Source organism: Thermobia domestica, chromosome 7, assembly GCF_964235325.1.
Source record: "Thermobia domestica chromosome 7, izTheDome1.hap1.1, whole genome shotgun sequence".
In the NCBI taxonomy this organism is placed as follows: domain Eukaryota; kingdom Metazoa; phylum Arthropoda; class Insecta; order Zygentoma; family Lepismatidae; genus Thermobia; species Thermobia domestica.
In genome coordinates this window covers 253587337-253615239 of record NC_137460.1, presented here as the reverse complement: position 1 = coordinate 253615239, position 27903 = coordinate 253587337, and the positions used below count along the sequence as shown (strand labels likewise).

Genomic DNA, 27903 nt, shown 5'->3' with positions numbered 1-27903 from the left:
AATGAAATGCCATGTAAATCCTTGCACTGCAACATCTTGAATTGATTTTTGAAATTGTTGTGAACTGAGTAGTTGTTGAAGCTCCTCAAGTTCTTCCTAATCTCCAACGAAATTGGTTCCGTTGTCACTATAGATGTTCGAAAATTTTCCTCTTCTTGCTACAAATCTTCGAAGAGCTGCTAAAAATGCTTGGCTATTAAAATCACTCACTAACTCTATATGAATCGCTTTGGTTGCTAAGCACACGAATATTGCAACATACGCCTTTGTCACTTTACGAGATCTAGTTCCTTGCTTAATCATTAGGGGACCGTCGAAATCCAGTCCTACGTGAATAAAACCTCGAGCTGGCTGTACTCGTGCTGATCGTAATTGACCCATGAGTTGTTCTGAGGCTGACGCTTTCAATTTAAAACAAACTAGACACTGATGAATGATAGATCGAACGACTTGTTTAGCTCGTGGGATCCAATATCTTTTCTTCAATGATAAAATCAATAACTGTGGTCCAGCATGTAACAATCTTCTATGTTCCGCTTCAATTATCAATTTGGTGAGGTGCTCTTTAGCCCAGATAGCAAAAATTACTTGCAACAGACTTGCAGCAGACTTGCAATTCAAGTCTGGCAAATTTGCAGCAGATTTGTGATGCAAGTCTGCAAGTTTGATCCAAGTTTAATACAAACTTCCTAGTTGACGCTCTTCGAACTTGCAGCACGTCTGCAGTGCAAGTGTATGATAAGTTTGAAAAGCAAGTTTCTGCAAGGGTTTACTTGCACAGCAATCCTACTGCAAGTTTCCACTTGCACTGTAAGTGCACAGCAAGTCATCAGCAAGTTAGTACAGGTTTGACACAAGTCTCTGCAAGGATATCACTTGCACTGCAAGTCTACAGCAAGTCTTCTGCAAGTATATACTTGCATTACAAGTGTACAGCAGGTGGTCTTCAAGCGAGTGTAGTAAGTCTTCTGCAGGTATATACTTGCATTGCATTACATGCCTTTTACTAACCAAACATTTACTGTATACGAACAATCACACAGTATATTTTTCTCAACAACTTTGTCAAACAATACACGTTTAAAATATAAATTATCTCTACATACTGGATACTTACGTAATTAACTTAATTATCCACTTGTTTTAATGGTTCACACACTTTGCTCCTACTACAAATGGCGGCCTGGCAAGGAGATTTCTAAGATTAGACTTTTCTGCCACCTGTTGGTAGAAGCTAGAACTGACACACTTGCTACAAATTTGCAGCAAGCCTCCGAGGCAAGTAAAATGAAGCAAGTGAAAATCAAATTACGACATCTGCAGGTAACTCTTTCAAAACGCCTGCAGCAGGTGAACAGTGCATGGAAAGTCTAGCAAGTTAAAATCAAATATAGCGAAAGACCTGCTGCAAACCAACATGCTATTAGGGAGGTGTCAAGATGATCTGATGTCTGCTATCATATGGTAAGTCACAGTTTTTTAGCCGTCCTCCCACTCGTAGCAACCGTTCATTATCTATAAATGAATACAAAGATTTAAGTTCACTTTGGGATGAAACTTGACCTGACGAAGCTAAATCTTTGAATTATTGCGAATAATTGACCTGTTGGATTAGCTTAATGAATGTTGTAAAGTATCACAAATTTCAGTAGTGGAAACAGTTTTTACTTTCTTCTCGTTGTGATTTTTACAATTGTAAATAAAACGACGACAAAAACAAATAACTCGCAACAGTTTCCACAATGATGAAAATTTCTCCAGACAACTTATGTCACCTTCATAACTGTCTAAAAATATACTTGTTACTTTCCTTTCTTCTGGAACATCTTCTTCTACCACTTCTGATTGTTCGGGCCATGCCGATGATTCAAGCCATGCGGGTCTATGCCACCTAATATCTGCATCCTTCAACTGTTTTGGATCCATTCCCCGTGTAATAATGTCGGCTGGATTGTCCATTGACCACACATGATGCCACTGGTTGACTGATGTGATTTCCTGTATCTCTGTAACCCTCTTTGCCACGAACTCCTTCCATCTGGCAGCTGGAGATGATATCCATGCAAACACTATTTTTGAATCTCTCCAGAAGCAAGTACTATCCACTGAAATGTTTAATATCCGAAATATTTTGTGATACAACCTTACAACCCACGACTGACCCACTTGTAGCTTACAATCTCCAAAATTCACGTGTGACCGTCAGAGATATAAAGCGAGAAACGGACATAGTATTCTGTTAAATTCAGTGGCTTATTTGTTTGTTTTTTTTTTCATGAGGGCTATGCACAACACGAAGAAGCAGGAGGGCAATTGCCCACCTAAATTTGGGAATTAAATATGTTTTAATTTATGCATTAATTCAATTTTTAATGGCAAGAATTGTAGACTGGTGAATCTTATGTGATATGATGCACACAGAAGGTAACCTTTTATTCTATTCATAGAAGGAAAAGGAAGCACCCTCTTGGTCTACCTAATAGGGTGGTCCTTATTTCTCGAGTTGTATTTTTCTAAGACCGCACCACTTAATTTTTCCTCTTAATGCGAAAAGCGTCCTATGTAAATTTTAGTTCGTTATGACGACGGTAAATGGTACCGCAAAGACATTTTAATCTTTATAGGAATAGGATTTAGAAAATAGTAGATTCTCATGTTGCTCAATAGATGGGAATGCATTCACATGCTTAAATTTTTTACTTAATTCGATTTTATGTGTAATTATGAGCACATTTATGGGCAAAATTATATTGGAAATAATAAAAGTGTAAAATATTTTTTATAACCATTTACGACTAAATTGTTCTTTTCTTTGTTTTTAACTACAACTGTTATAAGTGTAACTTTAGATTACTTATAATGTGCATTTGAATTTCCGCATGTAAATCACTTAGTCCTTACTTTTTAACCACATATCCCATTGTTTTCCCTTTATGTCCTTTCCGAAGAATGGGTGTACCCCGTGTAAAAAGAATACACATTTTGTGTTTGTAGTCATTCTATATGACAGTGTGATCGTTATTTTCAGGGGATTGAAGTTTCCTTGTGGGCCTTGTATCATCACGTGTGATTAAATGAACAAAATGATAATTATGTGTTCTGTGCATAGTGAATACAACCATCGCGGTGGTATTTACCTCGTTGGTAATATGAGTGAACAGATACTGGGTTCTAAGTTACCCTCCAACAGACAAGTACTTAGTGCGTTCTTTTATAACTTGCGAATGGTGAAATTACCTTTAAGAAGAGTACTCGGTTAGCTATTCGTGAAACAGAAATGTTCTGGTCTAAAGCAAGAATACCGATCAAAGACACTTACCACAGCATCGCTAAACTCTTTGGATTGTACGAAATGTAGCGTCGGTTTCAAAAATCAAGTATAAGAAATAGTGAAAGGAAGAAGAGACAAGACATATGTTTCTTAGATATGTTACACAATTTATTTGATATAGCTCATAAAAATGATTTAGGCCTAATACGAATTCACGAAGGCAAGGAATTCCTTATATCTCAAAGACAAAAGGACGTCCTGGTAAAGAAGAAAGAGTAGCAAAGCGATTAGAGCTTGAAACGTCGTACGAACAAAAATATAAAGAGAAACAGTGTAAAGTGAGCGAACTGGGTGAATAATCGATTATCAATTGAAATGGTGAAGATGAAGATGAAGATGTATGCCAAACAGAAAATACAATTCCAATGGAAGGAGTACATTTTAATGAGGCAGTGATAGGATCTTGGTGAAAAAGACAGAAAGTACATTTCATTACTCCACGACTCGTTGCGGTTCTTTATCGCTATAAAGTGATTGATAGAGTTCCATACACATAATTGCAACAGCACAGGCATTGGGATACAACTTCTAATACTGGACGTATCAGTGGAGCTTGAATTCTTCTTGAACAGAAATTGGAAAATATTTTTTTATATCTTCAGTATAGGCACCATATTTTTGAATTGATATTAAAGTGTATTTTTGAAGTATGTGTTTTAGATTCTTCCGGTCCAGAAGAGCCAATTTTTAAGCGTTTGCAGCACCAGTGGCCGAGATTTCAACACGACAATTTTGTTAAAGGAATTTCTTATCAAAGTGTCAATTCACTCTCTGCAACACGAAGAAAGATATACTTGTTCTTGCTTTTGGAAATGGAACATTCCGGAGAAGATTACAAAGAATCTTTGAAGCTTATAGTAATTTTTCTAGGAAGTACCCCTTCTCGAGGTAATTCTGTCCGTTTCCCTGGAGCTGTACATCAGGAAAGGTGAATGGGAAAAGCCTTGTATTGCTTAAAAATCTCTCTCTTCCGCAATCAGTTTAAAATAAGTGAGCGGGAAGAAGAAGGATTGCGTCAAGTATGCACTTTTCTTGTCCTATTGTATGTAAAAGCTTGGTTTAATTGTCCCAGTGCATCTCGTGCACCACATCAAAATTTAAAATTTTTGAAGAGCCTTCAAACGTACAAACTCATATACTCTGATGTCTTGAGAGTGGCTTTATTGAAGTTTTCCTGGCATATTTGGTACCTCTGAGAGGAGTGTATGGGACTTCCATTTCTTTGACGAGAATGTCAGTAATGAACAAAACCAGAAAATGAGAGAAAAATTTTAAAACGGCTGAAGTTCATATGAAACAATGAAGCAATTTCAACAGCACGCTATTGAAATAAATACAATCAAATTTCCAAGTGTGTATTGACTAGTTGCAGAGACCAATTACCAATTTTTTTCCTGGCAATTTTAAAGCATAATTGTGGGCAAACGTACTCATTTTTAAACTTTAAGAAAAAAGTCTCAAAGTACTTATATATATAATAAATGACACACTATATTTGTCCATATAATCTGAAACCACATTATAGGGTAATTCTAATAAAGCTCCAAGTTGGCATTTTTTGTATTTTTTTTACTTCTAGAAAGAAACATGGAACATTGTATACATAAATTAAAAAGTATATATATATTAGTCCTAGAGACCATTAAGCAACTTGTAGTTGTGACAAAATTTAAATGTGACCTTTATCAAAATTCCAGGGATTGTATCAAGGTACTCATGATCTATTCAAAAGAAAAAACTAATGTACTAATCTGTCTTGCAGATTTAATAGTCTTTGGAGTACTATGAACATCCCCCTTAGTGATAATTACAATTTTACGCTGAAATGTAACTCGTTACTTACATGTAGTATTTTGCATTCTTTTTGTCATATTAGGATACAGAGAGGACCCATCAAATTTTCAGTTGCATACTAGAAATCTATAGGACATGTATCACATTTATTCTATGAAAATTCGTAAAATTAGAAGGTAGGTCACACCCCCTGTACTTAACGAAACCACATAATTTGATAAAAGGTCATCAAAGATAAATAAGGTCAATAGCTGATTACATGGTAAACACGTAGCAATTGTTTTAAAAAGTTTTTTTTTTTTTACACACGGAAGGGAATAAGCAGGACCACTCAATCTTAGAATTATATATTTATGTTTTAGAGAACATTTATCAAAATTTACTTTTAGACAATTCCTAAATTAAGAGTGGGACACCTGCCAAATTCTGAGAAGGGAGCATCAATGTTTCCATGCCCCATGAAAGAAAATGGACTCTTGTTCTAAAATATATAACGTTATAAGTGCTCATCGAGATGAAATCTTTTAAATTTTACGTCCCAGGAATACGTCGGTTAGGCTAAAGGAAACGGTGATGAGAAATGAATGAAATGGTGGAATGAAGGAAGTGCGAGGAAACGGGAGAACCCCGAGAAAAGCCACGAGCACGGTGTTTGTCCACCACAGTCCACACGGCGCGAGCTGGGATCGAACCAAGGACTCCAAGCACCGGAGGTAAACGCTCTACCACTAAACCACCGCGCCGCTAGTGCTCATCCAAGAAGATAAATTAGGTCAATAACTTAGCACGTGGCGAGAACGAAATAGTATGACTATTTTGCATCTTTCACCTATGAGTGGATAAACTGAACAAGGTTGTACATTTAAATCCTGGAAAACAAATACCAATTTTGTTTCTAATAATTCACTAATTTAACGAGTTGGGAAATACACTCCTCCCAAATTTTAATAAAGGAGTATATATGTGGTCATGCCGTATGACAAAATTAAACTCAATACTAAACCATTACACGTGATAATACCTAATGAAAGAAGATAAATAAAAAAACTTCATAAGTTACATATTTTGCCGTTATTTACTCATGAATGGGAATGGTATACAGCAACTAAAATTACAGATATGTACTCTAATCATATACTGCCTGATCAAGTTCTTCAATTTCGCAATCCAAATTTTCAACGGGTCGTCGCATACGGCTGTCTCAAAATTTAGGGGCCAAAATATCCTTGTCAAAATTTAGGAGTGATTGTAAATAACCTTAGCTCAGGCAGGTCTCACCACAATTTTAACTGAGGTAGCGAGCATAGAAACGCTTATACTACAAATTAATGTCCTGTCAGTTTCAAACCATTAGGAAATGAAGTTATATTATTTGATAAGAACTATAATGATATGATCTCTTTCATCGTTACTCTATCAATTTTTAAAGTGAGGCAAAGATAATAGGTTCTTGAAAATATTATACTGAATTTAAGCACCATTTGTATAATTATTCTAATATTAGCTTACTAGCCAATAATCTTTCCTCCAACACCAACCAACAAAGGGTTAGTAGTAGATGCTAGCTATCTAGTTTCTCAGCGGCCAACGTGAGATAACAATTCTGACTGTTTAGACCCCCATATGCTATTAGCCCTATTCTGACTAACAAAATGACTTAATTAACCGCTCTTGTAGTCGTCAACGTACACTAACGTAAAAGTGAAGTATTTGCGCGAAATCAAATGACTAGAAAAGTTAAACCACGTCGGGATTATATTGTACCGAATCTCAACCGTCCGAAGGTTCGAGACCACTCTACTAAAATGAGCGGGCGATATAGAAAAAAGATGTTACGTGTGGTGTAGCTTAGGTAGAGAACCAAAACGGTGAACACCGGCTTTGAACCACGCCTGTACATAGCTTAAGATCAACTGGAACGAAGGTCAATCACACTACTCAAGAAGGTTGCCAGGTACAAAATCATAATGGTTGAACGCCTATTGTGATTCACGCTTGGAGATAATGTGACAGAAACTGGATCCAGAGATCAAACTTAACATTCAACAAGGAGAAGCTTTTCTATTGTGCTTCGAGTGATCTGAGGCGAAGGGCTACTGAAAACTACACAATTTTTAAAAGCACGAAAAAGGCATAAGCGAAACATTTTTACCCATACATGGCCTCAGTTAACACTTAAAAAAATATAATAGAGCGAACACAAAAACTGAAAACTTCCTTTCGCTTTACTAAGGCTTGTCTGTAGAAGCCGTGTCAAGAACTCTGCGTGAAGTTTCAAAGTTATCAATTATAGAATATACATTGGCATATAATTCCAAGAATTGTTAAACGACCATGAATCGATTCAACTCGATACATTAGCATAGGACTACAGAAATTCAATCATGAGGCTAGAGATTGAGGAACGTGATTTCAAAGACAGAAATGTGAAAATTCGGAAATACGAGTAAAGTGTAACAAATTCCAATAAATATTCCACTCAAAATTAAATTCTTCTCTCGATACAAGATAATTAAAAAATTTAATTATTAATTAAATAATTTAATAGAAGACTGACGCTGAGATTTCTGCAACGGAGGGCATGATGGCTGTGAAGTGAGCGACACCCTGTAGAAAATGACGTTGGAATCAATAATCGATCAAAATATTATACATCTCCAGGATTCACGAAGAAATTAACAATTTCCTCTATTTCTGGATTCATCATGCATAGTCCGCGCCTCCCAAAATGTTTCAAGTTATTTCTATCCATCGAGACAGTGGTAGTTTTACTTCAACTCCAAGGAAGATGTGATGACGCGAACAAACATTTGCAGACCAAATTCCTTTATGATTTTTATTTGGCAAATGGAAGAAAATTAAAAGAGGCAGTACTTTTCAATAGGTAGATGAGTCAATTTCCTCCAGCGGCTAGTCGAATGTAGGTTATAGCGAGCCATATATGTAGAAAAATCGATGGAACGGAAAATTCTTTTCTCATCCTGTTTTCGAGGTACCACGGCCCACTGATCACGATTCTTCAGGAACCAGTGATTGAAGCACGTCCAGTGCGAATTGTATCCGTATCATTCCCAAACTAGGCATAGAAGGGTACATATTAATAAACTAATCACATGGATTTTTATGTGAATTCCTCTAAAGGATTATGTGCGTAAATACTTCATTACTTTTCGCGAATGTGCGAACTAATTTTTAAGGCGAAGTATTTCGTCCTCATAAATTTCAAGTAGTAACTCACTGCGTAACCAGAGAACACTTGTGTGGTATTAGTACTCAAAAGTATATTTACGCTGAGCAATCAACTTCACACAGCCTTTGCCGATCTTAACCAGAAAATTTATTACTTCTGACTAGTGTTATAAAATTTCCAGAAATTTTGAACCTGTTGGTAAAATACCGTTTTTTTTTGGAAAATTTGTAAAAATAAAAAATCTTTGTTATAGTTAATTTTACTTGTAATGGAACCATTTTTCTTTGAACGCTTGACAAATGTAAGTTGAGAAATGTCAATGTTGCGAATATTTTAAAAAGAACATTCGAAACTGAAACTGTTGTAATTATTCTTGAAATTTAATAGCGTGCACTCATTTCCTTTATGTGCTTTTTACTCATTTATTCGTGATTGTGCGTTAATTACATAACTTTTACAGTTGCATACACATCTATCATCATGAAGCGTTTCTGTAGCAACAAATAGGGCTCTTGAATGAAACTGAGTTCTTAAGGTGCTCTTTGATCTGGTGAGATTTTGTTAATTTTAACCAAATTATTTCTTAAAACAGAAAGTAGTACCCAAATTTCACTAATACTCACACACTAAAACATATATTATTTAATACTCTAATATAGTCTTTCATATTAAGTTCATGTGCAAAATTTATATGTAAACAAACACCTTTTTTCTAGTACGACATCTATTTATAAGGGAAAACTGACGATATTAGTAACTTAACAACTCGAATCACCAGATCGATTTAAGATAATATTTTAATCCAAATTTTGCACTGCAACTTCCGCTCAGGGGGCAGGGGAGATATATATATAAAATGATTAAAAATGACCGATATTAGTGTCGAATCTATGCTTTTTGGAGGTCACTGAGATTAACAGTGGAATTTCCAATGCAGTTTAGATCGAAATTCAGCGTCGTAACTTTGGGGCGAGGGAGAGATGAGATATAGAAAAATGACGGATATTAGTATTGATCGATCGTCTTTGGGGTCGCTCAGATAAAAAATAATAGTTCCGATGCCGTTTAAGTCCAAATTCAGCCTCCATTATTACTCCTAAATGTGGGGTGACATATAAAAGTAATTGAAAATGAGCGATACTATAGTGTCGAATTCATAGTTTTGGGGTCTCTAAGTTAATTGGTGACAATTTTCATGTCCTTTATGTCCAAAAATGAAACGCATTCTCCCCGTGCGAAGAACGAGTATTTTGATAGCCTTTAATAATAACAAACGGAAGTTTCACATACGAAATTCTTTAATATACTTCTCGCTGTTCAAATTTACGCACATTTGTGCGGTGTATGTGTAAATAAAAACCTCTGTTTTTTCAGTTGATCGAAAAATATAGAAATAATAGAGGCATTTTTACCAGAAACCTGAAAACAAAGTTATATTAAAACCTGTTGCATGAATTTTTTTTTCTAACGGAATACATTGTATATACGCTGATGAAACGTTACAGCAAATAAGATTAGCATCAGGCGAAGAAATAGTATATTTTCCGGCTTTTGCCAAAATTTCTCAACAAAAGATTTTTCTTCAAATGGGTTCAAAATTTTCAGAAATTTTACACAACACAAAGAACATATATTTGATTTTAATATGTATATATAGGGTGATTCAATAAGAACGTACCAGGCCTATATCGCAGCTAATACTGCACGTAGAGCCTTCAAACCAAAAATTGCATTACCAAATCGTACGTGTAGAATGCAATAAAAATAGTAGCGAGACCAGTGACGTTCGTGAACACCACCACTTCAAGATTTGAAATGGAAAGTGGTATAACTGTTGGAAACGTTCGAAAGAACATTAAATGCCATGCAACTTTTAGAGGACAAACTTTGTCATATCCCTTCCCATTTAGCCGCTGGAGGAGTTTTTGCAGACTTGTATCTGACTACACGTAACAGGCATTTATCTCTGCTAATAATGCCCGTACAGCCGTCAAACAAACAATTGAACTACCAAAGCGTATGTATAGACGTCAATAAAAATAGTAACGACACCTGTGGCGTAACATGAATATCTCCAACATGGGTCATCTGCAAAATTTGACAGGGAAATAGGGGTTGGTTGTGCCTCCATTAAAACAAGCACACAGTGGGAGAAACGTCGAGAGGAAGGACGTTGGCATATTTCTTCCTCTGTAGTAGCAACACGTTCGCATTACTAGGTGAAAGTCAGATGGTACGAGGGTGTCCACAGCCACACCAGGCGAATGCCGGGGGGGTACATGCAAACCATGCCCTGGCAAACAACCGCCGACGGCTTTGCAGGATTAACTCGTAGCCTAAACCAAGGTTAGCCAAGACCCACAATGACGTGGACGCGCGATGTATCTTGTGTCTGTACGGACAATATGAAATATCTCCCAAATCCGGGAGCACGTGTTGTGGGCTTGTTTGTCGTTGTTTCAAACAGCACACTCATTTATCGCTGTCAGTAATTGTGTAGTGGTACTCTTGTAGATTGAATAGCTAACACGTACATGACATTTCTCAAGACATAGTCTATGCGGCCTCGAACAGGCGATTTCTGCTATTTCGGACAGAGGGCAGAAGGAGCGATGCTGTAAACAAAAGATGTAACACAAGCGTGTAGAGTCCGAGAGTGATTAATCTCTGCAGTGAGTTAAAGTGGTCCGTGTACTGGACAAGGTGTCGTGCATTGAGTTCTACTACCTCTGTGCATTCCACAAGCAGGGAAACATCTTTGATTGTGTTCATGTTAGTGTAATTGTAGTAGGAAGTGTCGGTAGTAAATAACATTCATGTGGTATACAAATTTGGAGGCAATCCAAATGCTCATGATTTTAGGGGAATGCCGAAAAAATTATAGGGCTGCAGTTCGATTATACACTGAACGCTACCCACAGCTACAAGCTATCTCCTACAATCTGCTGCGATTAGCAGCACGATTGCGGCAGACAGGCAACATGCGTGGACGCTATGGTGTCCGGAGAAGAGTCGTACAAAATGAAGGCGTTGCCATTGATGTACTTGCCGCTATTACAGTAAATCCTCATGTATCTTCGCGGCAGATCGCATGAGATCGTGGTACCAGTCAAGATAGTGTCCTGCGTATTGTGTGGAAATCACATTTTCACCCGTACCACCTCTCTCTGCATAAAAAACTAAGTGGTGCAGACTGTAATTTACGGCATTTATTCTGCAATTGTTTGGTTAATCGCGTGAGAGGACATCCGAATTTCACTCGCTTCATTTTATGGGCTGATGAAGCGACATTCTGCAGTGATGGCAGCGTGAATCTGTACAATGCACATTACTGGGCAGCGGAGAATCCTCACTGGATGAGAGAAGTCAATCGGCAACATCGATGGTGCATTGATGTGTGGAGTGGCAATGCAAAGAATCAAGTCATTGGGCCATAGTTTTTTGCTGGTCATTTAACTGGTGCAATGTTTATGATTTCTTGCGACACCATCTACAGCCACTATTAGAAAACGTACCGTTCCATATACGTCAGACGCTGTGGTTTCAATTAGATGGCTGTCCAGCTCATAATGCTGCCATGTGTAGGGAAGAGCTAAGTGTTCTATTTCCGCAACGCTGGATCAGAAGAGGTTCCAATCCACAGTTTCCTCCGCGGTAGGCCGACCTTACTTGAATGGACTATTTTTTCTGGGGTCGAATTAAGAATCTTGTGTATGTCAACCGACCAACTACAATTCGCAACACGCAAGACCGCATTCCGAACCATCAACGTGGCCGAGTTGGAAGCTGTTGCTCACAATTACGTACAGCGAATAAATCGCTGTATTGCTGTTCGGGGACATCACTTTGAACATTTGTGAAAGACTAACTCCGCAGAAAGTAAGATGATTCTTTAGCTCTTTACTCATCTTTCTCGAATGGCTTGATTGCAACGCCTCAGCTTTCTGTCCCCATGTTTTGTTCCATGCTTTGGGGACAGCACATTCGGTTCGTCTTTCTTCGTTGCAACCAATAGTTTCTTCTTCCGTTTTGTTATAGCATCGTACATTGTCTGTCATCATAGTTCTCCCCATCCACTACGCTTCTGTCGCAGCCATACGGAAACCTCTCTCTTCCAATATTGCGATTGTCGTTGGTTCCCTATTTAGAGCTTCATTCAACAGCAGCAAATATACCTCTGCTTACTGTTACAATGTGTAACCTTCCCCGTCGTGGTCTCTTGCTGACGCCATTGTTGCCGCCACTTACACGGTGTGATTCAGCGTATGCACAATTGTACATCTCGTTCGTTTATATTTCATTTTGGTTCCGTATGCAGAAACTCTCGCATCATCTGACTTTGATCTCGTAATGAGAACGTATTGCTGTCACAGAGGAAAAAATATGCCAACGGGTTTCCTCTCGACGTTTTCCCATTGTGCGCTTGTTTCGATGGAGGCACAACCAACCCTTGTTTTCGTCAAATTTTGCAGATGACCCCCGTTGGAGATATTCACGATACGCCACTGGTGTCGTTACTGTTTTTATTGACGTCTACACAAACGACTTGATAGTGCAATTGTTTGTTTGACGGCTGTATGTGCATTATTAGCTGAGATAAAGGCCTACTACGGGTAGTCAGATACAAGCCTGCAACGCCTCTAGCGGCTAAATGGGAAAGGATATGACAACGTTCGTCCTCCAAAAGTTGCATAACATTTAATGTCCTTCCGAACGATTCCAAGTTATACCACTTTACATTTCAAATTCTGAGGTTGCCCCCTATTGGAGATATTCTCGAGACGCCGCTGGTCTCGCTACTATTTTTATTGCATTCTACACGTACGATTTGGTAATGCAATTTTTTGTTTGAAGGCTCTACGTGCAGTATTAGCTGCGATATAGGCCTGGCACTTTTTTATTGAATCACCCTGTATATAATATCCAGGCGCGGATATAAGGAGGGCTATAAGGGCCATAGCCCACCTTGACGCTCCGATACCCACTGGATAAAATGGGCTTGAATCCTGCTTTACACTGGATAAAGCTGGAAACTATCGTTTAGCCCTTTCCTTTATCATATCCTGGATTTGTCGCTGTACCATAAAATATATATTGGCTTTAACATATCAGTATTAACTTAAATGACTCAGGCTCCCGTTATTTTTAATATTTCCCGACTACTGAAGCAGTAACTTCATAAGGTTGCTTAAGGTAATTTAAATGAGTCTTATTTAATTAATCTATCAAGGATTATGTTTTAGTATCTTTTGTGACCATAATTCCATTTTATCGCGGTGCATACTTTAAAGGAATGGTGCAAATATATTTGTTGCTACTAATTTTCCCTCTTCTAATGTAAGAAATGTAAGTGTTCTATGATCCCAACTGTAAACTAGTAAATATAAAACATTTTTCATCTTAAAAGCATAATGTAGGAACATATTCGAAAATTTCAATTTTTCCATTTTTGCCAAGTTCAGGTAATAAAATTAAAAAAACGTTTTATTTAACCCAAAATTTTTCTTTCTCAAGCCTTCACAACACTATTTCTGACATAATTTGCAACCCATATTTAGACAAGGAACTAATTTTGATCTTTTGAGTCCATTTTCTACGTACGTGTCAACTCTACAGCTGTGTTCGGTTCAAACAGTAACTCCTTTATAAACGCGTTTAGTGGAATCGTTTCCCCTGGGTTTTTTTCTTTTGCTCAACTGAAGTATAACTGATTATTAAGAGTTTCATCTTTGGTCTTCGTAGACGAATTTCTGCAAGCTCTTAAGAGGCAATATAATCCTAAACCAGTGATTTTGTGAAAATATAATTACCAAAATTCAAAAGATAAGTATTCAAATGATACCAGTGTTGTTATACCACAAAAACCTTATGGCGTATACTTGAAGACATAATATGAGTATTATTATTAAACACATGCATTTCAAGAAGTATAACACAACATTAGTTTTTAGGGATCCCTCCTAAATCGTGCTATGCTTTATTATACACATATGAAATTTCACCAAATGGTTAAAACTACTAATTTCTCAACTATATGAGTGGTTTTACACGATTCCTTGATAAAATCACTATCCAACATTACCAGATAAATATATCTTACGGCTAAGAATCAATAAGTACCTTTACAATTCATTCTTAAGGCCGAATCCCTCTTGTAGCTTTTCCACCGGTTGTTAATCATCTGTATGCGTTAATACATGCCTTGTCAAAGAATGTTTCCGTACAAAAGTTTTTCCACAATGGTGACAGATATATGGTTTCTTTCCAATATGAACATTCCAATGATTTTCAATATGTTTCTTTTCAGAAAATGATTTTCCACATTTGTCACATGTATATGGTTTCTCTCCCGTATGAACTTTTGTGTGCTGATCAACATAATACTTGTTAACAAACAATTTTCCACAGTATTCACATACATGTTTGTGATTCGAATGAGTCGATGGATAATGCTCCTGTCTCTTGTGTGTGTCTGAGTGTCTAAGCATGTCACTTTTTCTATAGAACGATTTACCACAGTCTTCACATGTAAATGGTCTTGCTACAGAATGAGTCAATGAGTGCCTGTTTATCTCATAATTAGTAAAAAATGATTTACCACAGAGTTTACATGTATGTGTTCTTTCACCTGTATGCCTCAAAGAGTGTACTTTCATTCTGCTCTTTGAATAGGTGGAGTATCCACAATCTTCACATAGATACCGTTTCTCACTCTTATGCATTCTTAAGTGTTGTAGCCAGAGACTCCTTCGAGCATAAATTTTTCCACAAGTTTCGCATAGGTAAGTCCTCCCACATATGTGTTTTTCTAATGTAAGCTTTCTCCTAAATGTTCTATCACAAACCTCACACGTATACGCCTCTTTGAATAAGTGGGTTCGTGAGTGCTTCTTTAAATTTTCCAAATCACGGAAACTTTCTTTACATTTCTTACACGAATATTTATTTTCTCCTTTATGTAATAATAAATGCTTTTTCAAAAAGTTTTTTCCAGTAAATGCTTTTCCACAATATTCACATGAGTGTAACTTGTTTGTCAAATGCATCGATGAATGGAGCTCCAAATAAGAGGAATTAGAAAATTTTCGACCACAATCACTACATTCAAGTACTTTATGTTTTAATATACGTCGGTTCTTACTTTTCACAGCTCTGAATGTTCTACCCCAATACTCAGACGTATCTGAGTATCTACTGTCACTCACCACATTCATATGTTTCAGTATATGTTTTTTCACAGTAACCCGCTTTGTGAATGCTATTCTACAAACCCGACAAAAGTATTTCTTACGTCTAAGTACTTCCAAGTGACTCAAAGTTGAATTGTGTGAAATCAGCTTCACAAAATCCGGTAATCGTGATTTCTCTGAAACTTTATGAGCTACTCGTTGCTCTACCTTTCTCTTTCTAGAAGTTTCAGCACAGTGTTTGAAAGGGTTTTCAACGCTTAAAATACAGTTCCTAGAATCGATGTCATTGGACGATTTTCTGCTAGATTCACCAGATGAAATATTTATCCTGAAATTATTTTTCGGAATTAATTATTATGTTTAAGAATAGGAAGGATAATTTATTTACTAGAATGCACATCATCTAAATATAGCACTATTTTCTAAGTACATAATTATTATTGTACAGCTAAGTGCAACAAAAAAAAATGCAATGTTATTTTTATCATAACAATTAAAGGACCCTGCACAAACCTTATGGAAATTGAATTTCTTGGAATTGCTCAAAATCTTGATAAGTTGTAGAGTATGTTCCTGAGAAAGTCTGAATGGACGCAGTCGCCATCACTGACCGCGTGTCTAAAACAGGGTCACTTTTCTGAAAACAGCAGAAGGTAAAAGTATTCTGGATTTCGATAGAATTGCTTGAAATCGTGATACATTGTAGATATTGCGAATTTGAGAAAAAAAAGTCCTAAAGGCACAACCACCAATCACTGATCGTTTGGCCACTGCAAAACAACCTTTTTCAAAACAGCACAACTAACAATATGCTAGACTTTGGTGGAATTGCTTAAAATCGTGACATGTTCCTGGGGAAAAAGCCGCATGGGTACATCCACAATTCGCTTTCCGTTCGGCCACTACAGGACCAGTTTTTTGAAAACAGCAGAATGCAACTATATTCTGGATTTCGATGGAATTCTTAGGAACCATGATAGGTTTTAGATATTGTGATCCTGAGAAAAAGTTTCAATGGTCACAACCACCAGTCGTTTGACCACTACGAGGCCACTGGTTAGAAAGCAATAGAGGGTAACGAAATACCGTTCTCTGGTACGATTGCTTGAAACCGTGGGGACAAAGTCTCAACGGGCAGAATCACTGAGACTTTTACACGTGATCACAATATTTATAACATACCACGGCTTCAATCATTGTCACCGAAATCCAGAAAATCATTAACTTCGGATGTTTCACAAAATGGCCCTGCAGCAGAGTTTGGCTCAGGAATCTCTGCCACGATTGACGCCAACGAAGAATTAGAAGCGTGAGATAGATTCGTGAGCCAAGCTCTAGCCAAACGGACAGTGATTGGTACTAGTACCAACTGAGACGTTTTCTCAGGATCACAATATCTACAGCATATCACGGTTCAAAGCAATTCCATCGAAATCCAATTTCCATAAGTATTGTACGAGATAATTTCGTTATATTTAGGAGATGTCTTAAGGTTTATGGAAGAAATATAGAAATAAATCAACAATGGACAACATCGCCGCCTTTTTGTTGTTGTTATTACCGTAACATACGTAAATTTCAAACGAAAGAGAAATTCTCTCCCACAGTCAACACTGATACATATCAAACTAGAAGTAACGTGCACTTCTTTCTAAAGTCTCATTAGAAAAGAAAAATTTAAAATATGCTACTAATATTTTAGTGCACATATTGTGTTTGCAGTGTTCGTAGGCAACGAGAGAAGTAAGTTTTCAAGAATATGCATTTTTGACATCCAGATTTTAAATATACCTTATAGCAATTTATTCTGCATGCTTGGTATAGGTGAAAGTTATAGGTGAAAGTTCACTTAGGAAGCTAAGAACTTATAAGGTCAGAAGAAAACATAACCATCTACAGCAGCCCATTTGGTTACATTCAATCAAAATTTTACTCTGATAACCACACATATAACTACGATCCAAAAATTAAATAATCATATTTCATGATCGCAAGCGGATGCAGACAAAGAATATCTTCTTTCAAACGATGTACTTTTCTTTATTCCTTGTAACTATGTAATAAGATCTATGGATAGAGGGCAAACATTGATGTGTACTCATGTGAGATTTTCAGGTATTTGCTGCATGCAAGAAAACAATAAATGTGATTAAATAAGTTGTACTCGGAGCTATCGTATGGTTAAGAATGTCACAACAGACAGAAGCCTGAGATATCTAAACACGTACATGAAACATTACACATGATGTAGGTAAAATTTCGAGTTTCTTTGCAAAACTTGAGCACGTTTCATGCTTCCAAAAGTTGAATCAAGGTAGATGCCATGAGAAGCCAAGGATGCCATGAATATGAATTGATCGAACAAAGAGACAGAATGTATATACATAAGAATAGACTTAAAACTGGAAAAAATCACACAAGTAGAAAAAGGAAGAGTTGAGACTTTGGAAATTTAATTGTAACGATATTTCAACAACTAAAATATTGGTGTAATTGAAACTGTAAGGATTGCAATACACTATCTTAATAATATTTACCTATTTACTTTCACTTATACATTTGTGGTAAGTCGTATTAAGAAATAAAATGCTCTTATAAACGAAGTGTTTATATATCCTACGTATATACTAACAAATTATATATAAAATAAACAAGTGGCTGCTCATTTTAAACAAACATACAATTAGTATTAAGTAAAAATCGAAATAATACCTATCAGTTTGACGATTATTAATAACTTCTTCTGTTTCTTCACGTTCATTACTTGAAAATGATCCGGATGATTTTACAGTCACGCCACATTCTGTTACCATTTCTGAATCGATCTCAGATAAATAACTGGAGTTGGAAGGAGAAGCACAATTTACGGTTTCACATGATGTTAGGTCCTCCTCAGCTGATTCTTTCAACTTCGGATACTGGATTTTTATGCACATTTCATATTTTCCCTTCAGTGGATGCTCAGTTAAAAGATCTTCATCTTCAGTTTTCAGACAATTCTCAGTACAAATATCTTGGTCTTTAATTTTCAAGCTAATTCCAGATTTGGTATTATATACAACGTACTTCAATTCAGGTTTATCTTCCATCATTGCTAAAACGGCAATAAATAGTATTTGTTAGTATAGAGAATGAATACTGTATTAGTAATTAACATGTATGCCCACAGTTTCCAATTTCCTGCTAGTAACTTATTGTGAAGCGGTACGTTTTCTCAAAGGAAGGCACTGTTTTCCATAGAAACCTGAAAAAAATGCAAAATAAAATAAAATCATTTCGATCCATGTCCGGAATACGCAGAAAATCAACCATTATATTATCCGGAACTCTGTCATTCAGTCATTAAAACAAAGAAATACATCTCACTATTGATAACATTGTTTAGTATTTAATGAGGAATACAGTTTCCTAGTTTACTGCAAATCTAGTTGCGCCGTAAGAACTTTAAGATGGATACTAAGTAGATGAAAGAAAGAAAATAGAAAGCTAACTAATGCAAATTATAAAAATACACCATAGTTCCAAAAATCTATTATTGTTGGGAAAGATTTAGCTAAGCATATCGTTTTTTAGTATGAAGTACCCACTCTATATGTGCATTAGTTGTAAAACTAAGTAACACAAATGACTAGTAAGTCTTAGGTCCCTGAGCATAAATACGCTTCTAAGATCTTTCCGTTTAGTACTATATAAGCTTGGTCATGCTATCAAAGCACCGCCATAACTCAAAAGGATTAAAATGATTTGCGAACCTTTCATTTATCCCATATAACTTGAAAATCGAATTTGAGGTAAGTGGCTATTCAGTATATTTCCTATGTTAATGACATTAGCCAATGATACCTGTTTCTTCAACATTCGCAGCAAGCTGAAGCCCACATCAGGAAAATGGTTAATATCGGACTTATTCTCATTACAAGAAGTAAACAGCATTGTGTCCAAATCGAGATCTTTTCACCTTAGTTTACTGTTGAAATCAACATGAATTTCTTTCTCGGATATAATCTTCCCTTGAATCTGACCTCCACATAGTTTTAACTTCTTTGCCTAGATGTTCTATTATAATTTATAACACTATTTGCAAATTTACAATCATAAGAGAGCAATTGCATACTAAGTTCTCTCATTTCTAACTGGGTATTGCGTATTATTATCCGCGATCTTGCTGCAAACCTGGACATCGTCTTCGAGTTTTTGAATTACAATACCGATTGCTTGAAGAGCTTTCCCTTGTTCTCCTTTAGTAACCAGCCCCCGCCAAGTGAACTTTGTGGTGGACAAACACCGTGCTCGTGGGTTTTCTCGGGGTTCTCCCGTTTCCTCCCACTTTCTTCATTCCACCATTTCACGCATCTCTCATCATCACCGTCTCCTTTAGCCTAACCGGCATAACCGTGGGACGTAAAACTTAAAGATTTCATTTTCATTTTTTTCCTTTAGTAACCATTTTATTTAGTAATTTTCGGTTATTAAAGGAACTAACAGAAGATTTAATGTAAAACCAGTATAAATGCAATAAATTTATATATGACTCCTACTGTAAATGTGCGCCCCAATTTTCCCATAAATAATTCCCTTTCATTGGCCATCACTTTCCACAGCAAATTGGTAAGACGTAAAACTGCATTATTCATTACATTATTCACAAGCAGAGCTACCACGATTAAAAACTTGTCAACAGTGTCTTAAAACAGGGGTTGTTACTCTGTCGCAGTATGTTCCGAAAACTTGCGCCATGTTTAGTTGAACGAATTTAGAAGTATCTAGAAAATATATTTACAGCAGAAATGAGTTGAAGTAAAGAAATTGTAATTGATTTCTGTGTCATTTGAGAATTGAAACCAACTACATGTTGCAGAAATAAGGAATGAAAAATGCTGCAGAAAATATATGAGAATAGCGCACATACAGGAATATGAATACAATGATGCAAGTAGTTAGCCCTAAACGAACCTAACACACCTAACAAAAGAAACCTGAACTAACCTAGTAGTAACAGAAGTAAGTGGAATTGTAACATTTATTTCGACAATAAGGTTGGATTCCTACAACTAAACATAGGCCCAAAGGTTAATTAACAAATAACACTTTAGTTAGTGGTGTTGGTTTACTTTTGGTACATTATAGTCTGGAAGGTTTGCACGTAAAATTCACTACTTCGCATTTACACAGCGAGAGTTTTAAAAGCCATAAAATCTTTAAATACAGAGGGATTTACGCTGTTTTGAAGGTAGCACATAATTTAAAATATCTCAGCTTCCAATTCACCGAAACCAAAGAAACAACAAGCATCTTCTCTACGTTCTTCATATTTTGTCTTATAAGTATATCCATATACATCGAAGCCAATGTTTTCTCTATGGTTGTTGTTAATTTTATATTTTTATAAGAAAAGAATTATACTTTTTAAAACATCTCTTCCCCTTCCTTTAAATATTAAGAACAGCAATGACGCGGCTGTTCGTTTTCTGAGTACCATTAATGTACTTTATATTACACAAGAAAGATTGACTCGAGTACCACATTATATGTTATTTTGTTTACACTGAAATAAAATTAATTTACTTTCTTCAATTTGGAGAAAAATATCTGGGTTGGTAACACTTTTCTTTACTAAGGAATTATCTGGAAAGATCAAAAGATATTAGTAAAAATAATAAAAGCAAACATTATTACTCACATATGTTGATGGTAGAAAGAGAAAACCGTATTTGGAAGCAGGGTATATGTCCATTACATATGGGCTTCACAAACAGCGAAATACATTGCAACGTGCATATATTTCTGGCAAGAGTCGCACATAATCACAGTTCGTCTTTGTTTGTTTTCTTGTAACACGCAACACAGTTATTTTTTCTGTTCGATTTGATACTTCGGTGTGGCTGCGATCGTTTATCGAAAGGGAAAGGTGTTGGGGGCTCTGCCTTCCTCAACTAGTTTGTCGATTGGCATGCGTCAAGTGCCCTGTGTGTCAAGTTTCCTTGGTCAATCACAGTTGTCAACAAAACAAAAGCATTTACTATTATTTGGTCTCAAAGACAAAAGTACAGATTTTTAGTTTCTTTTCTTGTCTCTATTGTTGTTCTTAATTTTAAATTTTTATAAGGTAAGAATAATACTTCTCAAACATCCCTTCCCCTTCCTTCAAATATTAAGAACAACAATGACGCGGCTATTTGTTTTCTGAATACCGATAATGTACTTTATATTACACAAGAAAAATTGACTCGAGTAGCATTATTATTTTTTTCTACATCGAAATAAAATTATACTTTCTTTCTGCAATTTGGACAAAAATATCTGAGTTGGTAACACTTTTTATTAAGTAATTATCTCAACCTGTGAATGCTCTCTGTTGTATATATATATATATATATATATATATATATATTTACAACATTGACAGCTGCTTGAAAAAGCAACGCATATCATACAAATAACGCAAATCATAAAAGTAGCAAAAAGCCATTGTGTTGCAAAGGAACCTTAACTACTTTCTCTACTATGCTTTTTCCCTTTTGAAAAACCCCTTCCTGTCTGTAATACAGAAACACAGAAGTCATTGTTGATCCTTCAGATAAAGCCAAGCAATCTTCGGAACCTTACTTGTTTACTGAAGGAACCAAAAAAAAGCATATAAACTCTTTTGAAGAGTGGTATTTAAAACAATTAGAGAGGCTGATAAGAAAAAAACCAAGAACTACATGTTACAAGCTGTCTGGGGTTCGCTAGAAGTAAATTTTGACGTTATATATTGCCTGGACGTGCACACCGGTTGTATAAACAATGACGCCAACGTTTGCTAACCTCCCGACGAGCACGAGAAGCGTAGTACGACTCTAAACACATAGATGTTTCATCTGTACTAAAGTTCAGATCTCGCGGTGTAAAGATAAAGAACAAATTTCTGCAAGAGATAGAATTAAATACGAAGTAGTACACCTGTATTTTAGGTTTAAACAGGGTTGACTGGTTTAAACCAAGCTTTAAACCAGCTGGTTTTTTCAAAAAAACCAACTGGTTTAAACCAAAAAACAAAAAAAAAATGTTCGTAAAGGTGTAAGTGTTTGTAAAATCTCGATGAACACACATTTGTGGGTTATCACGTTTCACTCCCGTATATTATTCGTATTATATTCAGACCTAAATTCCCCATTCATTACGCAAAAAGATTATACTACAAAAGCAACTTTTTTCACAAGTTTATAAGTGTTTATTTTGTGATTTTTTTCTAGTTGTTATTATTGTTATGTAATTGCAATCGAAGAAAAATTCTAAATATTGTTTCGTTTCAATGTTTACTATTGATAAAATACATCGAAAATGCCGTACATTTTGTGTCTGGGGGGGGTCATACAGACCCCACGAGAGGCATTTAGTGAAATAAGTATCTTTGATATCTATTTATGTATAAATGAGTCTGAGCCAAAGTGGACTCAAATAATTCGTATTTTTATTCACTTTTCTTATTGATATGCACATTAAGTCGGTGTATTTCTTTAATTTGGACCAAAAAAAGTCGTTGTTAACTAACTTGAACTAAATTAGTTCTTCTGTACTCCGTAGTACTTTGAAATTGCTCATATGTAATTCTGTGTAATGGTTTCACTTGTGCAACTGTTCATCTTTTTGTCCTTCTGAAATGACACTTGACAGTTATATTAAAAAGGATGTAAAGATCAGTACAACGTTTTTTTTTTATCAGGATTCCTTCGTGAGTGAGCGGCAGACGTATCGCATTTGTGGCCAATTAGTCCTGATTCCGAGTTCAAATGGAGGGCAGTTTCTCTCGGATGTAACTCGAGAAGCGGTTTTTATTCCGTTTTAAGCTTATGTGACCCCTTCCAGCATAACCCTGTTGTTGCATAATAACATCAAGGCGAAACAAACTTATTTCTGTCCATATATGATATGAATATATGGAGCAAATCATTTAAAACATAAAAACCTGGTTTAAGCCAAAAAAAACGTTTTTTTTTTGTTTTTTTGATAAAAACCATGGTTTTTGCCAACCCTGGGTTTAAAGGTGTAAGGTTACTAGTATAAAATGATTACAAGTGCTTTACAAATAAATAAATAAATAATAGTGTTCATATGAAAGATGATTCTATTAGATACTATTTTCCACCGGTATTATATTTCTATACAGTGTACTGAAGGTCTATGTTATGTTTACAAGTGGAGCGTTACTAGTATCAAGGCATGGCAACTGCTATTGGAACTCGTATTATTGCCAAAACCCACTTGTTTCTTCGGAAATACCCTCTTGTTGTTGGTTGGGTTCCCAGCTCCGACATATCCCGACATGGTTACATAGCATGCGTGGTTTTTAGTGGCCACTAAGCACAAATTGGTTTGTGTTTTATGCACTGTAGGTTGTAAGTTCTACCTCCAGACACGGAATTCGTCAGCAAATCATAAAAAAAGTGCAATTTTTCAAAAATGAGTTCTGATGGTCTCTTTGCATTTTATATATGCCAAGTGAGGATGTTCATGTCGTTCAGAGGAAATTAATTAGGAGACAATAAGAAAAAAAAAGTAAATTACAGTCTTCCAACAAATCTTTCTAGTAATGCACCAAAAAGAAACCAGTATGTTAGTTTCCTCTGTACTGTGGATATACTTGCATTAATTTTGGAGAATGTAAGATATATTTCTTTCATCAAAGCTCGTTTCCGAGCACAATCGCTTGTTTGAGAATCGGTTACTCTTAGTTACATTTTTTTTTTTTTAAGATACAATGTGCTGCAGTCGCCTACTACACCACTCACAGTGATTTCATTAATGCCTAAAGCGCAGGGCAATCCTGCAGCAGCCACAGCCTATAATAAAAACTGTGACCATATTACATGAAATCAACAAGTATATATATATATATATATATATATATATATATATATATATATATATTCAAACTAGTAATATTATTGGAATGTTCTATATGCGGTAAGTAAAGAAGTTACGCCATAGTACACCATATCTGTAAGCATAACGTATATGCTGTGATACTCCGTCTGTACCCAAAATTAGGCCAAATAAGTCTAAATAAAGCACAGTTATCACAGACTGCATTATCACACCTCATAGCTCGCAGGTTTACTTTTGGAGCACAGCGAGAAATAATTGTTCAAAAATTAGAATTCTTTCACTAATTTCCTTCTTATTTTTTCCTATATGATTTGCACTGGGCGACATGAAAATATCTCATATGGCATATTTAAAATTTAAGGGAACCATCATAAGCAATTCTTAAGAAATTACAACTGTTACGATTAGCGTATAAATACGGTGTCCGGATGTACACATAGAAATTACACTGCAAAATGAAATGAAATTTTTGAGCTTTACGCCCATGGTTATGCCGGTTAGGCTAAAGGAGACGGTGATGATGAGTAATGAATGAAATGGTGAAATGAAGAAAGTGGGAGGAAACGGGAGAACCCCGAGAAAACCCACGCACACGGTGTTTGTCCACCACAAAGTTCACTTGGCGGGGGCTGGGATCGAACCCAGGACCCCAAGCACCATAGGTGAACGCTCTACCACTGAGCAAATTACACTGCAAAAAACAGAAAACAACCTATGCTAGGTGGCAACAAAAACCCACGAATACTATCAAAAAGACGTAACTCAGGGCAGAGCGAAGCTGGAAGCCCGAGTATTAGCGACGGGGTGCGTCTCGAAGGAGCAGCCGCGTTAATAAAAGAGGATATACGCATAAGCGAGGGTAGTAAGGACGAGTGGATTTTGGGGCAAGCCTTTACTTTGACTCAAACAGTGACTTTAATCGGTTCCTATAGGTACAGTCACTGTCTAGAACTGTTTCTGCCTGAGTCACTTGTTGGAACTGTTTCTGCCTTTGGTGTGGAGTCCTTAGTTGAAAGATTGGTGGTAGTTCATATTTTTCCCACTAGGTGTCTCCGTAGTCATATGGTAGTTTGCTACTGTCATGTCACATGTTCTGTCTGCTTGTATGCGTGTGCTGGTGGAATGCGGAGAGCGCGTAATTGAATTTTCGTTTCATGGTAACAATCGAGTTAGCAAATGCGGTTGAGAAACCGTTTCAAGAATTTAATACATAGAATTTTAACTTGTCGTTTTTAAATAAGTTAGTATTAGATTCGGATTAACTCATATCACTTTGTAGCACCCTGCGGTTTAATTGAGTTAGGGAAAACCTGTGATGATTGTGGTCGAAAGCTGAAAATATTTCCGACCTATGGTAAAAGTAGACGTTTATTGGTTTTTCTTGTTTGTAATAATAGCTAGTGTGCTTTGCTTTAATAAATCGACGTCTGTGCGGAAAGGATCACTTTTTAGTAATGTGAACTTGAGTATTGCGCAAGAGCTCTTGTTGTTTTATTTTTTCGTGCGTGGAATAATCAATTATGCATTATTCCTGGTATTTGTGGCAGCGTAAATTTGCTGATAGTTTGTCACTTAAAAAGCGATATTTTCAATTTTTACGCCAAGCTCTATCTATCATTAGCGGTGAGTGTTTTCATTGTATATATATATATATATATATATATATATATATATTATTTTTGATTTCCTTTGCATTTGAGTATTTGGCAAGATTTTCCTTTTTATAGAACAGTATGTATAATGTTAAGAATTATAACTCTAATTTTAAGTACACGGGCGCATCAGGTTGTTTTAGAAATAGTCAATTACTTATACGAGGAATGGTGTTTAGTAACGTTTTGGCCCTTGTACTTATAGTATAATTCTTAACATTGTAGAGTAAGGGACACTTCTGGATGGTACACTTTCACCGTAAATTTCCATATGGGTGTACCATTCAGAAGTGTCCCTTACTGTACATTACTTTGACTAGGACAGTGACTGCAACCGATTTATCTGAACGGTTCCCGGAGCAATTTAGGAATCATTCCTAAACTGCTCCGAAAACCGGGTCAGATGAATCGGTTGCAGTCCCTGTTTGAGTCAAAGTAAAGACTTGCCGATTTTGCCAATGATACGAGCCTCAAAAGCATTTGTCATTGCTTCATACTCCATTTATAAAGATATAATACAACGACCTATGTTTAGCAGGCGTGGACCAGCTCTTTCCTCTAAACGATGTTACAATTTTGGTAATTTCTGTTCACATTCGGATACTTTAGAGTAGGTTAGGTTATGTTGAATTAGTGTAAAGGTACCGCATAATTTTCAAAAAAAAAAAAAAAAAAAACTCATAGAATTTCGGTAATTGCTACTAATATTAGTTTAGTTTAGGTTAGTTAACGTTAGCTTAGGTTATTTTAGATTTGGTTACGTTATGTTACGTCTAAGAACTTACATAATTTATTTCTCCTGTAAACTTTGTATTTTTACGTGCTTCTGGACCCCTTGTACTAAACACACTCCAATACAACTTCTATAAACTGTGCAGAACATCACCACCGGTGAGAAAAATATAGTCTCTAATACAGTCGTGTTTCATATGGAGTCACTTATTTTATCCTTAGTAAAGCACTTATAAGTATTTTACACTAGTAACACTACACTTCTAAACAAAGAATACAGGTGCATTTCTTTGTATTTAATTCTATGGCTTGCAGAAATTTGTTGTTTATAAATGTTTTCATGGAAAGTACTGAATTGTACATGTAGATCTTGCAGAATGTGGTGCGCCAAAAGTATATCAGCACGCTTCATAGAAAATACATACCTGCACGAACACTACTTCCTATCGTTGTGCTGTACGCCACAAGAGCAAAGTAGAACTTCAACCTCCCAAAAGTCTTTGCAAATACTGATAAACAGCAACCGTAATAAAAATATATTGTTTGATAAGTAATACAATTTTGGAAGTTCAGATACTGGACCATGCAATGAAGTGGAGAGAGGGTATATATACAACAATAATTAGAAAGAAAAAAATAACGGTGTGTTACTAAATAGAATAAAAAGTACGACTGTGAACGGTGTTGAATGTAAAATACATTACAATCCGCCATCCTCTTCCATTGCATAATACAAATTTAACAGTGTTGCCAGGTTTGCTGCGGCTAAAAGAAAGAAAAAAGAAAAGTTAAAAGAAATGTCAATTATTGATTATTCACAAACTTCATGTGGCAAGAAATTGGTTGTATCCAGGGGCGGATTAAGGCTTTTGGGGCTCTCGAGCCAAGAATTTCAAGGAGGCCCTATGTCACCCATAATTCCAACGCATAAATTTTGTTTGCTGCCTTCCACAGGCTCATAGTCTTATAGAAACACAGCGAACTATGCTGTAATATCTTAATGTGCTCCAAGTTTACAATAATTGGTTTAATTACATTTATTATTAACGGTTAAATGCTTATTTACTGCAGTGTAACACACAAATGCCAAATGCAACCGAAATGGTCAAGAGTTCCTGTAAAACACTAATAGACTAAAAGAAGAAA

At 36.1% G+C, this 27903-nt stretch overlaps 3 protein-coding genes across 6 annotated transcripts in view; 1 reads left to right on the top strand and 2 right to left on the bottom strand.

The window, feature by feature from the left end:
• Positions 1-27903, top strand: part of LOC145690829 (carcinine transporter-like) — a 112813-nt gene that overhangs the window by 3590 nt on the left and 81320 nt on the right. The window lies entirely within an intron of this gene.
• LOC145689677 (uncharacterized) lies at positions 97-12373 on the bottom strand. Its single transcript, XM_081763872.1, has 3 exons — positions 12220-12373; positions 1776-2105; positions 97-656 (listed from the first exon to the last, which is right to left on the bottom strand). Exons 1-3 carry the CDS (start codon positions 12371-12373, stop codon positions 97-99), a joined length of 1044 nt encoding a protein of 347 aa, XP_081619998.1.
• LOC145690828 (uncharacterized) lies at positions 4888-27720 on the bottom strand. 4 transcript variants are annotated; one of them, XM_081766149.1, is made up of 3 exons: positions 27183-27720; positions 18218-18749; positions 4888-15833 (listed from the first exon to the last, which is right to left on the bottom strand). In XM_081766149.1, exons 2-3 carry the CDS (start codon positions 18595-18597, stop codon positions 14489-14491), a joined length of 1725 nt encoding a protein of 574 aa, XP_081622275.1. In that variant the 5' UTR covers positions 18598-18749; positions 27183-27720; the 3' UTR covers positions 4888-14488. The 4 variants fall into 4 exon arrangements, with proteins under 4 accessions (XP_081622275.1, XP_081622274.1, XP_081622277.1 ...); XM_081766148.1 differs by having other exon boundaries at positions 18218-18599; XM_081766151.1 differs by lacking the exon at positions 27183-27720 and adding an exon at positions 26811-27161 and having other exon boundaries at positions 18218-18599.

Bases quoted from the DNA above. Each gene is read 5' to 3' on its own strand.
- LOC145689677 (XM_081763872.1), bottom strand. From the start codon at position 12,373: ATGACAGACAATGTACGATGCTATAACAAAACGGAAGAAGAAACTATT. The intron at 2,106-12,219 runs GTAAAGAGCTAA...TAAACATTTCAG, and splicing joins AAGCCATTCGAGAAAGATGA to TGGATAGTACTTGCTTCTGG. The intron at 657-1,775 runs GTGACATAAGTT...TCAAACTTGCAG, and splicing joins ATTTTTAGACAGTTATGAAG to ACTTGCATCACAAATCTGCT.
- LOC145690828 (XM_081766148.1), bottom strand. From the start codon at position 27,486: ATGCAATGGAAGAGGATGGCGGATTGTAATGTATTTTACATTCAACAC. The intron at 18,600-27,182 runs GTATGTATTTTC...TTGCCGTTTTAG, and splicing joins AGGAAGTAGTGTTCGTGCAG to CAATGATGGAAGATAAACCT. The intron at 15,834-18,217 runs GTATTATTTCGA...AAATAATTTCAG, and splicing joins AATAATCGTCAAACTGATAG to GATAAATATTTCATCTGGTG.